The sequence below is a fragment of the Mirounga angustirostris genome, unplaced genomic scaffold (genome assembly GCF_029215605.1).
Source record: "Mirounga angustirostris isolate CCGP_5_RB_7025 unplaced genomic scaffold, mMirAng1.0.hap1 SCAF_7, whole genome shotgun sequence".
In the NCBI taxonomy this organism is placed as follows: domain Eukaryota; kingdom Metazoa; phylum Chordata; class Mammalia; order Carnivora; family Phocidae; genus Mirounga; species Mirounga angustirostris.
In genome coordinates this window covers 11,757,301-11,777,896 of record NW_026991715.1, presented here as the reverse complement: position 1 = coordinate 11,777,896, position 20,596 = coordinate 11,757,301, and the positions used below count along the sequence as shown (strand labels likewise).

The 20,596-nt window shown below is 43.8% G+C and overlaps 1 protein-coding gene across 1 annotated transcript in view; it reads left to right on the top strand.

Moving 5' to 3' along the window:
• The first annotated feature begins 613 nt into the window (after positions 1-613).
• TRIM36 (tripartite motif containing 36) overlaps positions 614-20,596 on the top strand; it is a 35,236-nt gene continuing 15,253 nt past the window's right edge. The window contains exons 1-4 of the mRNA XM_045891028.2: positions 614-925; positions 3,209-3,443; positions 11,734-12,059; positions 15,126-15,272. Of these exons, the coding sequence (XP_045746984.1) occupies positions 899-925; positions 3,209-3,443; positions 11,734-12,059; positions 15,126-15,272 (735 nt within the window). The 5' untranslated portion in view covers positions 614-898. The remainder of the gene's footprint in view (positions 926-3,208; positions 3,444-11,733; positions 12,060-15,125; positions 15,273-20,596) is intronic.

Here is a 20,596-nt window from a genome sequence, read left to right as displayed (position 1 = left end):
TGAAGTTCACCCGACGAACTGGGCTGGAGGAGAAGGAGGAAGAGCCGGGCGGAGACCGGGACCCACTAGGGGAACCCCCCGGCCCGGGAAGGGGTGGGGCGGGCGGCGTCTCGCAGCGGTCAGCGCCTCCCCTGCGCGCGCGGCTCTGCAGCGCTCGGTGCGACGGCTCCGGTAACGCGCCCGCCCCCGCCGGCCGTCTAGAGTCAGGACACGGGGCCTGGAGGTGACGATGCCTCGCCCCGCGCTTCACCAAAGCGCAGGGAAAGCAAACTGAAGGGCAGAGGGGCTGCGCCGGGCCGGCAGCCCGGGCTGCAGTCGGCCGCAGCCCCGCCCACCGCCCCGGCCCGGCCCCGCCCCTCGCTTCCGCCCCAACGAGGCTTCCTACCGCGGCGGGCGGCGACGGCGGCGGCCGCCCGGGAGGGGGCGAGCGGCCGGGACCCAGGCGGCGGCGGCGCCGGCGCCGAGAGCCCAGACCCCAGCGCGCGCTGCAGCCCCGCCCGGCCGCCGGCCGCCGCCCCGCCCCCTTTGTGCGGTGGGCGCTGTTGCCCGGGCGACGGCGCCGCCCCGCCCCGGCCCCGCCCCTGCGCGGCGTCTGCGCCCAGGTCTCCGCGCGGCCGCCCGCCCCGCCGCAGTCCGCAGGAGCCGCCGCCGCAGCTGGCCGCGGGGCGGGATCCCGGGGCCGTCGCAGGGAGCGCAGCTCGGCCCTCCGCGCCCGTGCTTTCGCCCGCCCCGCTCCTCGCGCGTCGGTCCGCTGGCCGGGTCCGGCTGACCAGCTCGCCCTCCGGCTCCGAACCCAGGCTCCCACGGCCGCCGCAGGGACCCGCCCACCAGACCCTGCCCGGGCCGCCCGGCTGCCTGTTTGGACCCTGCCGTTGATGACACCTGGCAGAAGGCTACCATGGAAGGGGATGGTTCCGACTCGCTGGTGAGTGGGCGACAGGGGCCGCCGCCTCACGCTTCCATGGCGGCTCCCCGGGGCTCCCCGCGGCTCTCTCTCCCCTCCTCCCTGAGCCGGAGGGAGCCTCTCCTCTCGAGGAGCGAGGGCTGACGTGGGGTGGCCCCGCTTCCTCTTCGCCTTCCGCGCCCCGGGTTCCGCAGTCCGGGGCGCCCCCTTTCTGCCCCTCGGGGGGTTGGACCCCGGGTCACCTGAGCCCGCGAGAGGGCGCCGATCGAGTGCGGCGATCGCCCACCTGAGCACCTTGAGGAGTCCGGGCGGGGCTCTTTCATGGGGTCCGGGCTGTAGCATTCATTCGCCTCGGGGAGTCGGGTGCCCGTCGCGGCTCGGGGCGCGCGTGCCCCGCGCGTGCCCGCCCGTCCCTTTGTCCCGGAGCGTCGTGGGCCGGCGCTCGGGCCCCGCTCGGACCCCCGCGGGCGCGGCCCAGCCCGGGCGAGGCTCCTCCCCGGCTTCGCCAGCTCGTGCGCGGGAGGCGGGCTGGCCCTGGCAGCTGTCGGGGTACAAGTGTTTTTGTTTGAAAGGGTCTGATCTGCAGTTCTTTCCGACTTGTTAGTTTCCCGTCGAACCCCATTGATTTTGAGACAGCTTAATTGTGGGAGCCGCCGCTTCACCTTTCTCTTAATCAGGTGGTTTCCCTCAGTGGCTCTAAAAGGAAAACTCCTTTTTCTTTTGGGTAAGAATTACTTTATATCTGCCGTGCTTAAAAAGCTTATGTCCTGCTTTTTATGTACCAGAAAGATGGAAATAATTTGAGATCTTCCGCTGGGAAGTAAACCTTCCATGAAATGGGAATCTATCTTGGACCTTCAGAACAGTATTTTTCTTTGAATCTATTTTGGACATTCGGAACAGTATTTTCCTTTGAATTAGGTGTCAAATTCTTTGTGAAATGAGATGGGATGTGAATATTCTGTTTTCTTTGCTGTGAGTTGTGAAGTGTGGTGATCTTCCAAATTTAATAAAATCCTGAGAGGACGTGGGCTTCCATGAAATATTTATTGAATGATGCAGCAAGAAACACATCAAAGACCATGGACAGTGATAAAGCCAGTTGGATGTAGTGCTATTGTCAGGGGTTATTAAAGCACTTAGTGTCACTGTAGGGGGAATAGAAGAGCATACATTTTTATTTAATTAAAATAAGTGAATTAATTCAGTTTTAATTTTCTATGGAGCTCCAGTAATTGAAATGATTGTACGAGGTTAGGAGGACTGTAAAGCTACAAGAAGGCTGAATATAGATTCATAGCACCTGCGGTTTGGGGGGGGAAACTACATATGGGAAGGATGGGAAAATGAGTATGAGGTCATCAAACCTTTTTGGTTGTGATAAGAGACTGAATGTTTCTCATGGAAAATAATGCAAGCCTGTAGTACTGAGAGCGCTTACAATGGTGCTTTCTAGTCCTCTCCACCCTTTCAATATTCATCAAGTGCTTTTAAGATAACCACTTTGCTAGGCAGCAAGAGAACCTCAAGCATTTTAGCTACATTACAGTTGCAGCATATGAAAATTGGTCACATTTAATGTAGAAAATTTCTGATGATTTAGCTTGTAAATAGATTTCAAGGAGGCTTCCACGAACATGCGGCTAACCCAGTTTTTGCCAGCTCTTTTCTGGCCGTAAGAGTTAGTGTGCTCAGGAGGAACATGGTCTTATTCTTAGTGTGCTGTCTTTCATTGAAGTCATCTACTTTTAGGATTTCTCAGATGTCCTAAATCAGTGAATTCATGATGATTTGAATAATTTCATAATTGATGGAATATTACGGTCCCCTCATATCTTGTGCTGATTTTTCTCCGACTTCAGTGTTTTCCATGTCTGTGTCCCTTCAGTTCTAGGCTGTGGGTGTTGGGGTGGGGGGCGATGGTATGGGAATTTCATTGCCAGAAAGGAATTTCAGATTATACACTGTTTCTTAATTCCTTTTGGCATGGTAAACACACGTACTCATCCATGAGGTATAAGGATGTTAATATATTTACCCACTAACCATGCGAGACTGTGGACTCCGAGAAACAAACTGAGGGTTCTAGAGGGGAGGGGGTGGGGGGATGGGTTAGCCCAGCGATGGGTATTAAAGAGGGCACGTATTGAATGGAGCATCGGGTGTTATATGCAAACAATGAATCATGGAACACTACATCAAAAACTAATGATGTAATGTATGGTAATTAACATAACATAAACTAAAATTAAAAAAATATATTTATCCACTAAGAGCTTTTGATTCTGATTTCTTTTCCTCAAGGTTACCATTAAGAATATCGAAAGAGAGCTCATTTGCCCAGCATGCAAGGAGCTGTTCACCCACCCGCTGATTCTCCCTTGTCAACACAGTATCTGTCATAAGTGTGTAAAAGAGCTCTTACTGACCCATGATGACTCATTCAATGACGTGGGATCGGACAACTCCAATCAGAGCAGTCCTCGACTTCGGCTCCCGTCCCCTAGCATGGACAAAATTGACAGAATTAGCAGACCAGGTATGTGGTGGAAGCTTGGGGCCTGGGAGTTTCAGCGATAATCTGTGGAGGGGAAATTATTTGTGCCCTTTTGTGGGTTGGTCTTTCTGGGTGAATAAATTAAAACTAGTTGTAAAGGAACCCTTCCCTCTTTTCAAATGTCAGAATGAACTGTTACGCACTTAAAGTTGGATATTGAACACCAGCTTTGTGTTAGACCCCTTAATAACCGTCTGTATCTTAGGGGGTGTTCTGACCCTGTGGGGTCCTTTATATGAGGGATGAAATAATGGACCACGGAAGTACTTACTAGGGAATCCTCTGTCTATGGTAGTATGTAAATAAATATGCCAAATTAAGGACAAGACTCCATAATGACTCTTCCTAGAAGGTTTTTTAGATGAATTATTTGCTGTCATTTTGTTCTTCCTGGGGATTTTATCTTCTCCAGCCATTTTAAACCCATTTTTTGAAATCAGGATTTTTGAATATCAGCCAACTAGGGGTAGAATTCTGTAGTAATGATAGAAGTAGATCCAGATGTTACAGGGCACATTATTATATGGCCATTGGTTCCCATGGGGATGGTGTCACTTAGTTTCTTCTGGACATCCACTGCAGGAGTAAGGTAGAGCAAAATTAATTTGAAATCCCAGGGAACAGGGCCACTGGGGATTTCAGGCCCAACATCAGCAGTGAGGACCAAGGGGAGGCAGAGGTTTGGGTAGAAATATCTCAATACCACGTTAGGCACATGCTTCGTTTGGAGGAGAGGACGTGAGTGGCTGGAAGCACCAGACTTCCAGGCCTTCAGTTCTGCCCAATTTGGTCCTTTAGGCCACTCTGTTTATTTCTCCCCCTTGGAGCATAGGAATAATTTTTTAATCTTATTAAAAAAACAGCAGAAGAGAATCTCCTTCCCCTCATTTGCATTTAGTGAATGCTGTCTTTTTTGGTCCGCACTGTGATATGGAATCTCATCTTTGTGCTCCATCAGACAGTGGGTAAGAGTGGATTTGATCTAAGAGCAGTATTATGCTATTTTAAAAACACGTATTTTTCTTTAAATGGTAATCACGAATTACTTGGAAGCTATTTTGCACATATAAAAAATTATAAGAATATATTAAAAAAGGGACATTAAGTGATTGGGTATGCAGGGAGTATGAGGTCAGAGAGGGTCATGCTTATTGTGAAGTCATCACTTGTATGTTTCCCTCCCTGCTAGGAACTAGCTGGCACGGCGGATGGGTGGGGGGGGGAGATGGGGTAGGGGGACAGATCTCAATAGCTTGAAATTACCTACCAGAGAAAACAGAGATTCTGTTGGTAGATCCTCATTAGCTAGTTAGGGACAGACCCCCTGATTGACCAAGGAAATTCACTTTTTGTATATTAATATTTAGCATAGACCATTCAAAGGAATTTTAGTTATGTACTAATATTTCTATAATTAGTTTGTGCTTCTATACATATTATATGAAATCCTGTATCTTAATGTGGGCTTCTAGTCTTAACATTTGGTTGGCATGTGATTCATATGGAGTTTGAGTGAAATACAGATGAATATTCTTAAAAAATATAAATTATATATAATTAAAAATATATAATTTAGGAGCTCACCTAGATGGTACTTGGTGGATGTTTAATAAATATTTGTGGAGTGGTTGTTGAATGACAAACCTCTGCTAAAAGATTTCTACAAAGCATGCCATGGTGGCTTTTATTCAATAATAGTGGCCTTTTTTTTTCCCCCCAGAACAAGAGATCCATTCCACCATACTTTACACCTTCTAGATCAGAAAAAGAATTACTGAGAAGTTCCTCCCTGTCCTTTTTAGGAAGACCCCTGTCAAATTGGATCATGTCCTGAGAGGGCGGGGAGTTAGAAAACTTCGAAAGGGCAGTTAGGGGAAATAAAAGAGTATTTAACTTGGAGAGGGAGACACTGCAGACCATGATGGTGTCTTGTGAAAGAGAAAGTAAACTGGGTATCTTCACAGCAGAGATTCCAGATCAGTGAGTGAACTAGGAATGCAGATTTCAGGCTCAGCGGGAAAGAAAACCAATAGGACAGGCTTTCCAAAGATGAGACTGTCATCTCCCTGTCCGTGGAAGTGTTCAAATGTGGGGTCAGATTAAGGTGCTGCACGGACCAGATACATTAGGGAAGCAGGTCCCAGGCATAGTAAATACAGGAACCTCTTTGCTTTTACTTCTTTGATACAGAGACAGTAAAGAGTTCATTTTCCCATCAACTCAGCTGCCGTAAGAAAACCAGCAGCCTAGGTATCAGCGGCCAGCTGACTCCAGGCCTCGCCTGTTAGGAGACAGCGGTGCATGGTTCTGTAGACTAGACTGGATGCCTTGTCTAAGGAGGCCACAGCCCCTGGGCACTTGGCACGCGTGCATTATCATATGGGTTTGGGGGTGCCAGATTGTCAGATTTACTGTCCCCCCCCCCCCCAACAAAAACCTGATAGTGGTTTTGATGTGTCATCTGTCTTTTGAACATTGTCAGTTAATTCAGATCATTTAAAAACTCCATGCCAGCTCAGCATAGGATAGGGTAGCCAAAACACATCTTGGACTATGACCCATCCAGCATTTGGGCCATCAGTATTTGAAGTCTTTGTTTTAAGCAATGGATGAGGGACCACCATTTGCAGACATTGTAGAGGGGATTTCTGCCTTGGGTGGTAGGTCGAGTCAGTTGTATGTCAACTGCTTTATCTTCAACACTGAAGTTCAATACCTTGCATTCATTTGCATTCATTCAGTCAACAAATATTTCATTTACCTGCTGGTTGCCAGACATGGCTAAATGCTTGAAGAGAGGTGAACAAGATAGATCCGTCCCTCCTTTTTAAGAAGCATATAGCCTGCACTGTACAGAGCTTCATAGTTAGAACCCAGTCATTCATTAAGAAGAGCATACAGAGCAAATTAATGAATACAAATAAAGCCCTCAGAGGGTGGGAAGGCCCCAAGTGTAGTAATCATTCCTGGAGGCTTTTATCAAATGAATGTGGATTTTAGGATTGCCCTCCTCCTCATGATGGGAGTTTTAAATTAGTAGAGGTGATTATATTACAAATATAATGCCACCCTCCATTTATGGGGCATTTGCCTCTAATTTTTCTTTGGAGAGATTCAAAGAGAAATTCATAGGGAAGTAACATTTCCCCCCTCCCTTTTTTTTTCTTGGCAGGTTTCTTTTTCTATTTTTCCTCATTTAGACATACTTGGGAAGGAAATCCTATTCTGAGCAATTGGTGTGGGAGGAGTAGAATTCTAAAAATTAGTTTCGCCACTGGCTTAATAAAGGGATTAATTAGACCAGGACTGCTCAGAACAGTAGCCCCTAGCCCCGTGTGGCTATTGAGCACTTGAAATGTGCTAGTCTGAGCTGAGATGTGCTGGAAGCATAAAATATAACTCCGAATTTTGAACACTCAGAATGAAAAAAATATGAAACACCTCTAGTAGTTTTTATCTCTTACATTTTTGAGGGAATGGTATTTTGGATATATTGGGTTAAATAAATAACAGGTGTTATTAAAATTAATTTCACTTGTTTCTTTTTCATCAATCTGGCTCCTGGAAAATTGAAAATGGCAGATGTGGCCGACGCTGTTGGCTCACTTGGCCCCTTTTGGATATCATTGCCTTGGAGACTTGACAGATTTTTACAATAAAAGGGTGCCTCGAAAGGCGGGTAGGGTTTGTGTGTACGATACTGTAACACATTCGATTAGGTAAAAATAGCCACATTACTGTACATTTTAGGTCACATGTGTGCAAGCTTTCCCCACATTTTGTATTTCTTTTTCTCCGGAAGATACAGTCCACTTTAGCAACGTTTATGTACAGGGTTGATACACATCAGTAAAAAAAAAAAAAAACCCAACAAAAATGCTTGCTATTACTGTGTCTTTTCAGCAGTTACCAGAAATACGATCCTTTACAAATGCGAACCTACAGGTCGGGTTTGGGCCTTTTGAGGGCTGTCCCAACAATGGGTAATTCTGAACTCCAAGGTCAGCTTGATGAACGCTCTTTTAGAGGCTGGTTCCATTAATACCACGTGTGCCAGGGGAAAAAGCACATTTTCTTACTGTTAACTCAAGAATTGTGTTGTATACGGGACACAGTTGCTGCTTTATCTTTTGTCAACAAGTTGTGAATCTGCTCTTTGAAATTAAATTCTAAACCCAGCTTTCTGTTCATTGTTCACAGCGGCGCAGCGGAGCTCTTTGGGGTGGAGAGGTAGAAAATGCTTTCTTGCTTGTGCGGCCTCAGGCAGTGTAGTGTGAGAGTTCAACTTAATGACCTTGTATATCATAAAGTTCTGAAACATCAGTGGTCAAGTGTTGTAAATTTTCTCGAAAGGGGACAAATTGGGCCGAATGACTTAAAGGTCAACAGGACTAAATTTCCACGGGAGGCATCTGGGGTTTTTAAAGGGAGCTCCAATCCCGCATGCTTCCTTTTTGCCCATCTGCGTGACAAGATGTTTTTGAAGAAAATGACATACCCGTGTAGTGAGCTTTTTTTTTAATAACCTTAAAAATCCTCTCCATTTACTTCGTGGACCAAAGCTCATATTCATGGCCATCTTGCTACCTTGGGGAGGTTAAATGAGCCAGTACTTTCTTCTGCATTTAAAAATTTGCTGAAAAAAAAAATTTGCTGAAAAGCACTGGCAATTTTTTTGTACTTAAGAATATAATCTTGTTTTGTGCATACGGTGTCTTTCCTCTGTTAATGGTCTAAAGTGTTTTGAGTTTTAACATTGAGCTCTCACCCATTTGTGGGTAAATAATGTACACACACTGCTTTTTTAGGCTTTCCGAAGTATTTGACTATGGGCTAGGCGAACGATGGGCCAACCCTATCTTATTAAAAGGAATTTTTTTTTTTTAAACTCCAGTTGACCTTTAAAGTAACATTGGCTACTTTTTTTTTGTAGAATGCTGGTGATACCTTATATTTTATTGGAGAAAATAAACACCTGAAATGTTATCCCTTTTCTGTCTTCCTTACCTTCCTCTCTGCGTGCCTCAATTTACAGATCTTTACAGTTCCAAAAGCCACATGTCATCCTTTCTCTTACAGGCTTTAGTGAGTCCCTGAGATTTTTTAGTGTTGAGATTTAGTAAATAGGAGGAAAGGTAGAAGTTTGCTTTAAAAAAGTTCATTGCTTGTTCCAATTTTTTTTATTCAGACAGTAGTTGAGAAAAAGGCTTTTGCAGGTTGAAAATGCTCACAGTACTCAAAAGGTAATTGTAACTCATAAGCATCAGATGGTCAGAATGTGCTGAAAGAGGCATCAGCCCATTGCCAAGCACCTGGAAGCCCAACCTGAATGTCCAGCATAGAGGGAGATACCCACTCCCTGCCTGGGAGGTAACAGAGGGGGGAAGTAGCTGGTAGTCAGAATATGGGAGAGGATGCAGCTAGCAGAGGTTTTGAACCTGTTCTGAATTGACTCGGTTTTGAAATACTTGATTTTCTCTTTGATATTTAAATGACAAAACTTAATGGCTGAAAGCTCATTTTGGGGGGAAATTTGCTACAAACCAATTTGAAGATTTTCTGGAGTCCTCATTTTAAAATTGTGTCATGTTAAACAAATTTGTTTAATCTGTCTTTGAGGTCAAGGGATATGGGGGAAAAGAATTGATTCCGCAAGGTGACAGTATTCAGATAATCTGCATATATTGGCCCTGTAAATGCAGTTTGACATATACAGTTGCATTGCTTGGCATGCATTGCTTCTTTACCTTTCAGAGTCATCATTACTTTCCTTTTCATTATGTCATGCTGTCGAGGAGTCTTACCCAATGGAACATTCTGTGGTCACGGGAATGTTTGTTTGACCCTGCACTATAGAGTGTGGGAGTCACTGGTCAAATGTGGCTCTTGAGAATTTGAAATGTGGCTAGTGCAACCAAGGAACCGAATCTTTGAATTAAATTTAGGTAGTGAAGTTTGGCTAATGTTTACTCTAGTAGACAGCACAGCTATAGCGAGTAAAAAGTTGACTCTATTACATTTCGTTTTTAGTTCCACTTTCTTGATTTTTTTTTTTTCCACTAGACTTACTTCCCAGAATATCCTTAGATCTGCTCTGTTTCCTTATTGCCCAGAGCATATATTCTGTCGTTTGTTTTTGAAAACAATGGTGGAAGTCCAAGGCAGATGAAATAAAACATAAATGCTTTGGAATTCATGGAAAAATGGGAGACTTTTTTAAAGATCTGTTTAGGAAAACAGCTGAGATATGTTGACTTAATATTTTGTCTGATTAGGCTAGTGTGATGCTTTACACCTTATTTTTGTTATAAAAATAAAAGAGGTTTACAGAAAAGGGACAAAACATCTCATTTGAAGTTTCTGAACATGAAGGCCATAATCTGGGTGTCACCAGTATATAGTTCAAAGCATGACATGACTTTGTTGTCATGATTTAATTTGGTTTGATCCTGTTCCTTAAACTGATCGCCACTTTCAATGAGTAAAACCAGTAATAACCCATTTTTTTTTCTTTTTAACAATCTCCATTTTGATTTCTATCTCCTGGGTCATGTGGGGAGGCATGCAGTTAAATGTGATTTTCCATTTGTTTCAACTTGACCACTGCACTCTTACCACTTCCAGAATTCTTTGGCTTGTCTTTTCACTGAATGAAATTTTCATTAGCATGTGCCTTAAAAGTGGCTTTGCTGCTTATTTCGTTATATGCATGCTGTGTTGTGAACTATCTTGGACTTGTGTTGCATGTTTTAAGAATTATTATAAGAATATATTTTATGTAGAGTTTTCTAATTTTTATGGGGCAAGCATTTTTGGTCATGCTTTTTTTCTTTTTTATAGGTTTAGAAATGTAAAGGTAAATGAAGATCTTAAAAATACTCTGCATGTTTTCGCATTAAGTAGTTTTGGGTACCCAGTACCACTTGGCATGCTGTAGAATCACTTCAAATGAATACTATTGTGGGCTGATTGCTAAATTTTACCTTTAGTGATACCATGGCCAGACCTATTTGAAGACAGTGTTTTCAGTGATGATGGTAATATGCCAAGGCAATATTAACATAGCTGTTGAAAGACCTTTGCTAAATGTGGTATACTAAGTTTAGCCATTCGTTTTTGGTACTGGATCCATGGCAGAATAAAGGAAGGCTTTAGGTTAAGAAGTTTGTGTTTATAATTAGGTAGTTACTTTGTGGCCAACCAAGACTGTGTCCTCTCGGGGTAGATTTCTAAATGAGAGCAGGGAATATGATATGCATGCGCTTAGGCTAAAGGGACAACCCCAGATTCTCGTGAACCTGTGGGTAAGGACGGTCATGCCTTGGTCTCTTGATCTGTTAAAATCAGGATACTATTGAACAAAAGTGGGCTACTTATGGTCATTCACTGTATATTATATATATATATATTAGAAAATTATAATACTTTTTGGGTTAACTTGTGGCTTACTGAATTAAGTAATTTTAATGATTCTTTTTTTCAGGTCATAAGAAGATACTAAATGGTTGGTCCCTCATAAAGTCACTAGATTCTAGGTCTATGGATGAGCTTTTCACTCTTTGATAGATTGCACTCAGTTAACTAATGATTTAGCCTACCCAGATAAAACAATACTACTGTGGGAAACTCTCTTTTGCAGTGGTTCTTAACCGTTTTGTGATCACATATTCTTTGAGAATCTGACCAAAGCTATGGATTGTTGAACCAGAAAATAAGCATCGGTATATAGATGCAAAATTTGCATACAGTTTCAAATAGTGTACAGAACTGTTTGGATCTTTCTGGAGCCTATCCATGGGGCACTGGGTAGGGACTCCTGTCATTCAATGAACTCATTTCCTATCCATCAGCCAAGGCTGTGTTCATTTAAATGGAAACCAAATTACTGAGGATATGATATATAGAAATAACAGTAAATGTTAATTATATAATTCAAAAAAATCCTGACCCTGTGTAGTATTGTATTCTGTGTTTTGTCCATATATCTGGTTTGATAAGGCTTTTGTATGGGGTTTACTGTGGATTTTCCTTTCCTCTTTATACCTATTTAATAAGTTGGGCTTGTCTTTCGTATACCAAGGAAAAACAAGCATTAAGCCTTTTCAGCATACAGACTGATTCAAGTGGAGCCACTTTGAGTATTATTTCGGGGGGTGGGCGGAGGGGGAGCTATATTATGTAGATCTGTCTCTTTCCAAAACATCACTCCTTCCTTCTTCATTCTGTTCGTTTTCCTACCGACATAACTAAACAAGGACTTCCAATTACACAGGCTGGAAGCGCGGTTCCCTGACCCCTAGGACAACCACTTTTCCTTGCCCTGGCTGTGAGCACGATGTGGATCTGGGAGAACGAGGAATCAGTGGTCTGTTCCGCAATTTCACTTTGGAAACTATTGTCGAGAGGTACCGGCAGGCCGCAAGGGCGGCCACGGCCATCATGTGTGACCTCTGTAAGCCGCCACCCCAGGAGTCCACCAAGAGTTGCATGGACTGTAGCGCGAGCTACTGCAATGAGTGCTTCAAAATTTACCACCCTTGGGGTACGGTGAAAGCTCAGCACGAGTACGTGGGTCCAACCACTAACTTTAGGCCCAAGGTAAGGCAAGTTTTGATTGAGTTAGAATAGTCATATTGCAAAAGGAATTATTACGTGTCCGGAGCTTGACAGCAAGAATGGAAAGAACTTGAAAAGCCTATATAAGAGGGCCTTCCCCCACGCCCCCCGCTGGCCCATTTGGTTGAGCGTGCGACCCGATCTCGGGGTTGTGAGTTCAAGCCCCACGTTGAGCATAGAGCTTACTTTTAATTAATTAATTAATTAACTGGATGGTGTTCATGAATGTAGAAACCTATGTTTTTAGTTCGTTAAAAGAAAATGAGAACATAAAAAAAAAAGTCCGTACAAGAAATTAAGGCCTGGTATCTGGAGTTATTTCGTATGTGGCTATATAGCCCCACACGGCCTAAAGGCGGTATTCAGGATCGCTGTGTAACACATACATCGTGTCGCACACGAACGTTCGTTGGGATTCCTCTGCAAACAGAGGACAGGCTGAGTTGTCTCAGAGGTACTCTCTAAGATCGAAACGGTTGTGAAGTTCAAACGCTTTGTGCTTTAATGTGATAAACCCGTAGTTGTCTAAAAGATTTGACTGGGAAACGTTTTTCTGACGTTTTTAGTTAGCTAACCTTGTGCTAGGGATAAATAAAAGTAAGTACAGCCTAAGGTTCTGAAGCTTGTGGTATAACGTTTATATAATATCTGAAGTGGAATTCGCATTTCTTAAATACTCTGGGTAATCTCTCTAATAATGCTCAGAAAACCTTTATGCACTATTGTTTGCTCTGCTTTGTGACCGAAAAGCAGAATGATGTTTGGATATCCTCATTTATACTGCTTTCTGATTTAGATAGATTTAAAAAGAAAAAAAACCCAGTAGATTCTTTTGATTAAAGTTCTTATTCCTTCCAGTTTAGTAACTTGTGTGAGTATGAAAATCTGTTTACATTCTTGAGCATAAAACTTTGCTCTCACTTTAACTTGTAGTAGAAAAATGGGGGGACACCTGGGTGACTCAGTTGGTTAAGTGTCTGACCATTTATCTCAGCTCAGGTCTTGATCTCAGGGTCTTGAGTTTGAGCCCTACGTTGGGCTCCATGGTGGGCGTAGAGCCTACTTAAAAAAAAAAAATAGGAGGGCGCCTGGGTGGCTCAGTTGGTTAAGCGACTGCCTTCGGCTCAGGTCATGATCCTGGAGTCCCAGGATCGAGTCCCGCATCGGGCTCCCTGCTCGGCAGGGAGCCTGCTTCTCCCTCTGACCCTCCCCCCTCTCATGTGCTCTCTGTCTCTCTCATTCTCTCTGTCTCAAATAAATAAAATCTTTAAAAAAAAAAAAAATAGGAAAAAAAAAAATCCCAAAAGTTATCTTGAAACTATGAGCTGAGTATTTCTTAAAGAAAATTTTTTTTTTTAAAGTAAGCTTTATGTTCATCATGGGGCTCGAACTCACCAACCATGAGATCACGCGTCACGTGCTTTACTGACTGAGCCAGCTGGGCTCCCCTCTGACATCATTCTCAGTAGTGCAGGACTGGTAGATTAAAACGAAAACAATCTGTGCTTCCAGTTTTGACTCTTCAAACTGGGTCAGTGTGGCCATAGATTTATCAAAGAGTTTTTAATCCCCTATTATGTTCCTTATCTCATTTTAAATGCGCCAGGTCACAGACTCTTAAAAATTTATGACTTCAACTTGGGGCTTTAATGTCTCTTTTAGAAGATTAATTAAGTTGATTAATACTATTCCATTATGAAAGAACCTATGATTATTAAATGAATTATATTAGACTTCGGTTTTTATAATTTAAAACACATAAAGTCTCGAGTAAAATTTTTTGCATATAAGTTGCAGACTTATTCTACTTACAAATACAATAAAAGATTGGTAAGCGAGAACTGAAGAGGTAGGGGTAGGTTATATTGAGGAAAATACTGTTTTCCTTAAATTACAGTGTTATGCCATATAGTAAAATTCTACAAACTTGTCCCTTATGGAATATTTGCGTCTAGCTTTGAGTTCTTACCATCCTTCCTTGTAGAAAGCCAGGTTTTATATTTTGTTAAAATGTAATGGCTTTGAAAACTAACGTAACATTGTGTGTTAACTATGCTGGAATTAAAATAATAACAAAGAAATAAATGTAGTGGTCTGAGAATGTAGGAACTTGGACATGCTGGAAATTTTGAATTTTTTTCCAGTTGTTTTTCTCCTGGTCCTGCACATTGGTATTAGGACTTTTCATATTGGACATTTTCTTTATGTCTTGATATTATCAAACCAGTTGTGACTGCTGGAAGTCGGAACTGTTGGAGCCAGAGACAACTTTTTGATTTCATTGACACACTAGTCTAGGCATCTCCTCTTTCTTGCAGATGTGAAGCCAGTTATTTCATGTACAATTTCAGACATACCTATGGTGATAGTTTATAGAGTAAATAAGAAGGTGGAAACTTAAATCAGAAAAACACAGTCCAAAAAAAAAAAAAAGAGAAAGAAACTCAGTTCTAAATTCGGTCAACGTGTACATGATTAATATGTAAAAGCAAACATCTGGAAGCTTGTATCAGAAAGTGTTTCAAGACTTCTTAGTTAGCAGATTGCTTTTGTTTTTTTTTTTTTAAGATTTTAAGTAATCTCTATACCCCATGTGCAGCTCAAGCTCACAGCCCCAGATCGAGGTGCATGCTCTACCAACTGAGCCAGCCACGCGCCCCTTTAGTAGCGCATTTCTTAAGAGGATGGGGAGAGGCCCTGGGTCCCATCAGTTATTTGTTCTGGTACCTTACAAAAATATTGGTCGTGTCATTCAGATTTGCCAGTCAGTGTGGCCAGAGGGCCTTTCTGGCTGGATTCAGAGAGTAATACTGTCTGATAGGAATGAAATTACCACCACCTTAACACCAAGTTTTAGTGGCAATAACATCTGCATATTTAATCGATCATTTGAACCCTCAATTTGAAAAAGAGTAGTTCTAATACACCAAATGCTTTTACACTTTTATTCATTTAAATGGCTTTATTTAGTGATTTTGTAAAGCACGTCTTTGTGTATCCTGCAAACTCTGAGGACCCTTAATTACACCTTTGTTCTGCACTCAATAGATTTTAATGTGCCCAGAACATGAAACGGAGAGAATAAACATGTACTGTGAGTTATGTCGGAGGCCAGTTTGTCATCTCTGTAAGTTGGGCGGTAATCATTCCAATCACCGGGTGACCACCATGAGCAGTGCCTACAAAACCTTAAAGGTAGGATTTGTGTGTTTGGGGAACTAACTTTTGAGTCTTTTATAACTTTGGTTTTACTTTATGCCTTTAACATTGTCTTTATAAAATCATGGCTTGCCGTGTGGTCTTGTTTTACTGAAACGAGTCAACAACGTAAAGGGTCCCTCAGTGATCCAGTACGAGGTGGTTACTGTGTTCGAGTCGGCAGTCCTTGGTCATACTGATGGGCTAGCTCTGAAGAAAGAGGGATGAAGGCCACTCCAGGATGATCCCCATGTGAGCCTGGTGCCTGCAGTTGAGTATGTGTGGAAATGACGGGCCTGTTGAGTGTGTGCGTGGAAATGACACGCCTGTTGAGTGTGTGCGTGGAAACGACGGGCCTGTTGAGTGTTGGGGGAATGGCACGCCTGTTGAGTGTGTGCGTGGAAATGACAGGCCTGTTGAGTGTGTTGGGGGAATGGCACGCCTGTTGAGTGTGCGTGGAAATGACGGGCCTGTTGAGTGTGTGCGTGGGAATGACACGCCTGTTGAGTGTGTGTGGAAATGACGGGCCTGTTGAGTGTGTGCGTGGAAATGACGGGCCTGTTGAGTGTGTGCGTGGGAATGGCACGCCTGTTGAGTGCGTGCGTGGGAATGACACGCCTGTTGAGTGTGTGCGTGGGAATGGCACACCTGTTGAGTGTGTGCGTGGGAATGGCACGCCTGTTGAGTGTGTGCGTGGAAATGACGGGCCTGTTGAGTGTGTGCGTGGGAATGGCACGCCTGTTGAGTGTGTGCGTGGGAATGGCACGCCTGTTGAGTGTGTGCGTGGAAATGGCATGCCTGTTGAGTGTGTGCGTGGGAATGGCACGCCTGTTGAGTGTTGGGGGAATGGCACGCCTGTTGAGTGTGTGCGGGGGAATGACATGCCTGTTGAGTGTGTGTGTGGAAATGACACGCCTGTTGAGTGTTGGGGGAATGACACGCCTGTTGAGTATATGTGTGGAAATGACGGGCCTGTTGAGTGTGTGTGTGGAAATGCCACACCTTGAAGGACGGTAGCCATGTTAAGACACTTCATTCCTGTTGCTTGTGTGTAGAAATAGTGGAAACTATTTACAATAAGGGTCTGGTGGGACCCTTACCAGTTAAAACTGAGTTACTTCCTGTCTCTGAACCTTATACATGGACCTTTGAAAACTTTCAGACTTGATTGATAATCCTCAGCAAGGTAGGCAATGGTATGATGCTATTTTTTGTTTTATTCTTTTTTCTTTCAAATGATATCTTCATTGGTAAATCCACCACCGATTTTAATTAGTTTCCTTTCTACCTTTAAAAATATGTACCTGCCTTTGGGGCCTAGATCTAATTCTTATTTATCCATACAGCTTTATCTTTTGCATTTGATTTGTCTATCACGTGAGCTCAGTCTTTCTTCTACTTTGAATACGTGGATTATGAGTATAATTGTTTTATTGTCCTGGTCTGCTAATTCTGTCATCTGTCATTGCTAGGTCAGTTTTGTAAGTTTTACCTTGTTGGGCACTGGATACTTCTGTGTCCTACAGATATTCTTGAGTTTTCTTCTAATGTGTGATTAAGTTACTTCAGAATAGTTTGTTGCTTTTGGGTCTTGCTTTAGGCTTAGTTAGGACAGAGTAGCATTTAATTCTCTTACCAGACTACTCTTCTCATTTACTCTTCTCAATGACTTTTGGATTTTGAGTTTTGTGAGGTTTTTTGAGAGGTTTTTATTTATTTTTTATTTTTTATTTTTATTTTTTAAAGATTTTATTTATTTATTTGACAGAGAGAGAGACAGCGAGAGAGGGAACACAAGCAGGGGGAGGGGGAGAGGGAGAAGCAGGCTTCCCCGCAGTGCAGGGAGCCCGATGCGGGGCTCGATCCCAGCACCCTGGGATCACGACCTGAGCCGAAGGCAGACGCTTAACGACTGAGCCACCCAGGCACCCCTTTTGAGAGGTTTTTAATTTGTTGTTTGTTTGGTTTGGTGTTTTTATTTATTTATTTATTTTTAATTTTTATTATTATTTTTTTAAAGATTTTATTTATTTATTTAACAGAGAGAGACACAGTGAGAGCAGGATCACAAGCAGGGGGAGAGGGAGAGGGAGAAACAGGCTTCCCGCGGAGCAGGGAGCCCGATGCGGGGCTCGATCCCAGGACCCTGGGATCATGACCTGAGCCGAAGGCAGATGCTTTTTACCTGACTGAGCCACCCAGGCACCCCTGTTATAGAGAACGTTGCAAGAACAGAAGAAAGATGAGCGTCACGGTGGTGTAACCTAGTCCACCTGACTGCTGCTGTTTGTTGAAAGGGCTGAAGCTGGGGCCAGGCTTCCCATCTGCCTCTGTTCGATCTGGCTTCTAATACCGGTCGACTGTGTGGTAGTGTCTGGCCTCTCCTTGGAATTTCTACCAAGCTATGTAATTGAGGGTGCCCTTCCAGTTGCGGAAAGTGCTGACGCTTTCTGGTGAACTGGCCTAAATAGTGAATAATGGAGATGGAATGGTCCTGTCCTGTTGGCTGGCAATCTTCTGTTCTTCTGTTGGGGTGAGACGTGTATTTTTTGTTTTGTTTTTGTTTTTGCTTCCACATAACCTCACTCCTGTTAATCCCCGGATAGAAAGACACCTGCCTACGTAGACATACGCTGCAGATGGCGTGGTTCCATTTCTTTTGTAGCTTGCCTTTGTTTATTGACCTCGCTCTTCCAGCGATATGGAGCCATTCCCACCTTCCAACACAGGAAACCATGTTTACGCTCTCCTCTGGCCAGTTTAGACTGCTAAGCCTTCGGAATCCTGCTTTGCCCTGAACAAGGCCCCGCCATTGGGTATTTATTGTCTCTTCCTTGCCTCATCTCAACACCCTGCTTCTCCCAACTTTGGGTGTTAGTGGGTTTTCTAGGACTGCTTCAACTTCTCACACAACTGTACCGTTTTTCATTAAGGAGGGTTGGTTGTAGGGCGCCTGGGTGGCTCAGTTGGTCAAGCGTCTGCCTTCAGCTCAGGTCATGATCCCAGGGTCCTGGGATTGAGCCCACATCCGGCTCCCTGCTCATCAGGGAGTCTGCTGCTCCCTCTCACTCTGCCTCTCCCCTGCTCCTGGTCTCTTGCGCATGTGCTCTCTCCCTCAAATAAATAAAAAATCTTTAAAAAAAAAAAAAAGGAGGGTTGGTTGTTAGCTCATCCTTCTTCAGTTGTGTACTTTCTGGTAGTTGGTGCACAGTTTACTGAGGACTATTTCCTGAGGAGTTTTTTCTACTTTTATTTTTTCTTTATTTCCATAAATTTCTAGGAGGGAGTTAATGGTCTTGTTCATGTGCGGTTATCTCTTCTGGAAGGGGTGGCTTTGTGATTTTAATCATAATTGAAAGATTGGAAACTAGGACTTAGAAAAGTAGAAAATGTACACATCCCAATACCAGTCCCCATTGAATGAGAAAGTAATACCGCTTCTGTATTTCTGGGGTATGTGAAATTTGTGGTGAATACAATATTACCCTATTTTCTGAAGTCATTTGGCACTTGACTAAGATGTATCATTCTATACTTTTTCTTCCCATCATTTTATCCTAACATTTTCAGACATGTAGCAAAGCTGATAACAACTTTAAGGTGATATGCCCTAAGGGGACAGGGACCATAATTGGTTATACGTTACTCTCCTAGCCTACTCCCATGAGAGATATTCAGTGTGATTGTTGAATGAATTTCTCTCCCTTCTTCTCTCCCTTCTCCCTTGTTTTGTGGATTAATGTTTCTCTGGGTACCTTTGACCCATGACCTGATTAAAAGCAGGAGAGAGTGGTTCTCAAACTTTGATGGGTGTTAGGATCACCTGGAACACTTGGTACACGCCACAGAGGCCAAGGCCTGCCCTCATCGAGGGGCTTTGTGGTCCCGATTAGCTCTCAGGAGACTGATGCACACCAGCTTTTGAGAACCACTGTTCTAGGGGAAGGCTCTGGAGCAAATTCGGCATCCTTGAGCAGTTAGCCTCTGGTCAGTTCCTAAAGAACTGGGGCCCTAATGTAGCTAAAGGATTTAAAACATTCCCCCATTAGATGTATTTCCTGAAGGTAGGAGCCATGTCTTTTACATTGTCCTTTTCAGTGTCTAGGATTGGTGTCTGGTGCTTATACTTTTTGGAGGCCTATGAATAAATGGACACACTGATTATTGGTTAACGCATGTCAACGTATCACAGACTGCCTCGTTTTGAGGGGCCAGAGAGGACTCGAGATAAAGTCTGTAGTTGGCCGGAGACTTTGGCTAAGCATTCCTGCTCCCTGCGAGTAAACCCTGGCGCTCTTTGACTTTCGACCATCCTTTCTTCTCCAGCCTGTCTTGCACTCCCAGTGTAAGCTGTCCTACCACTAAGTCCTACTTCAGGTGAAATGGCCCCCTTCTTCCCTTCGCTGCTGTAGTGACAAAGGAGTATGACCACCTGCACCCGTCACTGTGGTCCCAGCACAGGCCTGACGGGACGGTATGGGAGGAACTCCTCTCCCTTGCAGCCTGGTGCTGAGGAAGCACCTGTCAGCCTGTGGAATCGTGGTCAATGTGCTGAGCAGTGAGGAAGCTTCCAGCGCAGCTACTGACTGTGTGATATTTGCACTCAGTGAGCTTTGGTTTCCTCATCTGTAAAACATTGGATCAAGACACAAGATTTCATGTCTCTCCTTGACTCCCTGCAGGTTCTTTCTGGTCCCATCCTGTCCTTAGCCCTCAGAAATCTTACTCCTCTAGCTCATGGGTCCTTCTTCTGTCCCTCCAGTGAGCCCTCAAGCCATCAAGGAAACTCAGTGTGTCTGATTGCTGGGTGTTCCAAGGAATTAAAGACGGGTCCTGCCATAGGCCTGCCGTATTAATTTCAACATACGTTCTCTTGCCTTATTACGTGGTCTAAGTGAGCAAAGAGGAAAATGATAAAGGCAGGAGGCTGACTTCTTGAATTCCTAAAAGTTAGATCTCTGGTCCTCTTCTTTTCTTACCCACCCTTTCATTCGGGGCAGCCGCGATTGAGAAATGCTCAGATCCGCTTGTCACGGCTCCAGCTTGGGTGGAGTTTTCTGGATGACGTCCTTCTTCTTTAGACTGCATGCATTTGTCTCTTATAACTTTGTACCCCATGGTGCTTCAAGGGGTTTTTGGTTTGGTTTTTAATATACTTCAGTCATACGTACTATTTTTTCTGGGTTAAATTAGGGATCTCACCAAAACCTATGATGTTATCTCTATGGTAAGCAGAGAGTAACTACTTCATAAATACTTTAGTAAGCTCTGGGAGCTTAATGAGCTCTGTTTTTATAAATCTGTATTATGGTGTATGTGTA